Raw genomic sequence first — 2,987 nt, 5'->3', positions numbered from 1 at the left:
GGTAGACCGAAAAAGTATTGGGGAGAGGTAATCAGACAGGAGAGGGTGCAACTTCAGCTTACTGAAGATATGACCTTAGATAGAAGGGTACGAAGGTCGCAAATTAAGATAAATGGTTAGTAGGCAGTGGAGCATTGTCTTGCTTTTCGACGGGATTAGGCTTGGTGGTAGTCTGGAGCACCGTGTCGTTCGTAGTATTAGTCTTATACATTTCGTTTCTTACTTTTGTTATCTGTTAACATCTGATATTGTTTTTCTATTATCAAGGGGGGATCCCTTTGTTGCGAACTTAACATAATATTTTAAATATTCTTCTCGAGGAGCATTATGATCTGCTACTCAAATGTTCACTTAGGAAGTGATGACTATTGCAAGTCCCAAAAGATGAATTAGCCTTCTGACTGCCTTAGTTTTACAATAAGTCTATACATTTGTGTTGACTGCTACGGCTCAAAGGCTTAAAGCCTCCTTTGAGCAATGGAGCTAATTACAAGTTTGAAAAGATCTGTACATTCGGTTTTGCATCAACATTTTACATTGATGAATGGGCGTATTAGAAATCAAAATGAGAAAAAAAGTAGTTATCTTCTTAGCTGCTTGAAGTACTTGAAATTGCCTGCTGCAGACATCTCTCAGTCTTTTGATGATTAAGGAATCCCATAAACCAGAAATCAAAATCATCCTCTGTAATTACTTGTATATACTTCTGTGATGGTTTTTCCCTATTTTCACTTTCTTTTGCTTTCATTATCTTACTTATTGGGATCGACACCTGCAATTGTAAACTGGCCTATTAGATTATGCTTTACGTGGCTAGAAAATTAAGAGCTGGCAGAAAAACGGAGCAGAGTGGTACCTTATAGTAGATTCTAAGCAACTTTCCAGTTGGAGATAAGAGCTTTATTGATCTCTCACTGCAGAAAGCAATCTTATCGGTAGAGATGTAGAGAAGGCCTGCTATTGGACCAGTTGTAGTTGATAAATAGCATTGAGAAACCTTCAATAATTTTTCATCATCTCTAACACTAAACTTCTGCTTGAATATCTTCTCCAACCCTCCTACTTGAAGAATTTTTGCTCCAAGGCTCAATTTACCCTTTACAGTCTCTGTTAGCTTTGGGCTTAGGCTCACTGCATAATTATAGTTGCGACTTTAGAATCAATACTTTGTATTGTATATATATGTAATAAGTGCTTCTTTGCATGAATCTTAGCACTTAATGACTCACTTTCAAATACTAACTTCATTATTTGCAAGTTGAAGTTTAGCCATCAGTATTATGATGATAACAATCGTCAAATATTGAAAAATTTGCCTGAGGAGTATTTGATTTTCAATCACAAAAATTCAACTGTTTATTTCCAAAGGCAAAATACTCTCTTTCAATTTCTAATTTCAAATGTAAATGCTTACCATGCTCACGGATGCCTTGTGCAAGACAATCCATCCTTTCTCCCAGTTTGTTCATCTTACTAATCACAGATTTTCCTGCATATTCAAAAATTAATTTTCAATCTTAATGATCTCTTCTTTTCAAGGGTCATTAAATAGTACTCTTTAGAACTACTACAATATCGAGTTGATTCTTCATCAAGAGACGGGGAAAATACTCACGTTGCTTTGATTTAGATAAGATCTTTGCTGTTGCAGATGGAATATGGTTTTGGCAAGAAGATAGGGATAGTAGTCTTTTTGACTGACTTTCAAATGAACATACTGCTGAACTCATGGGAACATTTCCACCGATTAAGTTCTTCATTGCGACTTCTGATCTTGAAGAGGATTGCTGTATTGTTAAGGTAACTGAAATATTGTTATGTTTTGGTTGATGGTTTAAGAACATTCCTTGCAGAACTATATATATATATAAAAGTTGATAACTGTTGCATGAGTCAGCTATTGGTCAATTACAGTAAACTAAATCTCATGTTGCCTTATTTTATTATGAAGATTTGTGTGTACATGTGGTGTTCTCAACTTTTGTGTTGGCAGATCTGGTTTGTGATGTAACCTACTTTTACAAGTTGAGTAAAAGTAAGGGAAAGCTTTCCATTTTGAAGTCATCTTGTCATAATTAGTAAGGTAGTTTAATTCACCCTCAACGACCTTTTTTCCTTTTATATGCAAATGAGCAAATCGACTCGTGAATTCCATTCATGGCCATGTTTCTCTACAGTCACATCCTGTTTAGTTTCTTCTAAACTTGTCATGGTTTATTCAGTTCACTCCTAAATTTTTCTTAGTCTTAATTACCCCTAAATTCTTTTCACAAGCTTTAATGCATAGTAAAATTATCCCAAGTTAGTTTTCTAAGGTTTGTATGATTTAAGGTTGACAAGATAACGATAAGAATTACGACATTAAAGTTAAGTGGTGATTAACAGCCACCACTGGATTGTCCCCTTTGAAACATGAATGAGTCATCCATGAACTTTGATTTGTAGCTCAATAATTCAGGCAAAGGGAAAAAAGTAGCCATTCAAATATTTCAATATGTTACATAGGGCCAACAATTCTGGATTTATTATAACTTCTCTTTTAAGGCAGTCGCCTTATCTCACCTTTTTTGTCATCGCATCTTGAGGTGTAAAGGCCATTCCTGCTGATTTTATGTGGAACACACCATACATGCATGACAAATGATTTAATTCTTATAAGTAAACTAACTCATTTTCTTCTTGACCAACTTTTGCCTTTGAAAAATCTTGAGAGAAATGTCAAGTATTTTTAAAAGGCAATTTAAGCACAAAAGTAATTGTATATTCTATTTGAATAATAGGAAACAACACTGAAGAAGGAAGAGTTTGCCATGTCAAATTCACTGTGCATGTTGAGATATTTTCCATATATTTTTTAGGGGAATCCAAGCAATTGTCTTTAGGAAAGTCTAGTATATTGCAAGCTAACTTATGCTACTTCACGAGAGTCATTATATTTATAGAACTTGCGAGATGACTTTTAAAAAATCGTCTTTTCTCTCACGAAC

The 2,987-nt window shown here is 34.7% G+C and overlaps 1 protein-coding gene across 1 annotated transcript; it reads right to left on the bottom strand.

The window, feature by feature from the left end:
* Window positions 1-370: 370 nt before the first annotated feature.
* LOC129870577 (putative GEM-like protein 8) lies at window positions 371-1,816 on the bottom strand. Its single transcript, XM_055945397.1, has 4 exons — window positions 1,616-1,816; window positions 1,415-1,489; window positions 857-1,131; window positions 371-772 (listed from the first exon to the last, which is right to left on the bottom strand). Exons 1-4 carry the CDS (start codon window positions 1,758-1,760, stop codon window positions 590-592), a joined length of 678 nt encoding a protein of 225 aa, XP_055801372.1. The 5' UTR covers window positions 1,761-1,816; the 3' UTR covers window positions 371-589.
* Window positions 1,817-2,987: the final 1,171 nt, after the last annotated feature.

Source organism: Solanum dulcamara, chromosome 10 (genome assembly GCF_947179165.1).
Source record: "Solanum dulcamara chromosome 10, daSolDulc1.2, whole genome shotgun sequence".
In the NCBI taxonomy this organism is placed as follows: Eukaryota; Viridiplantae; Streptophyta; class Magnoliopsida; order Solanales; family Solanaceae; genus Solanum; species Solanum dulcamara.
The sequence above is the reverse complement of the archived record's forward strand: the minus strand, read 5'-3'. Positions and strand labels throughout refer to the sequence as shown.

Coding starts and splice junctions, on each gene's coding strand:
- LOC129870577 (XM_055945397.1), bottom strand. CDS start 1,760: ATGAAGAACTTAATCGGTGGAAATGTTCCCATGAGTTCAGCAGTATGT. Junction 1,132..1,414: donor ACAAGGCATCCGTGAGCATG/GTAAGCATTTAC, acceptor ATAATTATGCAG/TGAGCCTAAGCCCAAAGCTA. Junction 773..856: donor TGCTTAGAATCTACTATAAG/GTACCACTCTGC, acceptor TTACAATTGCAG/GTGTCGATCCCAATAAGTAA.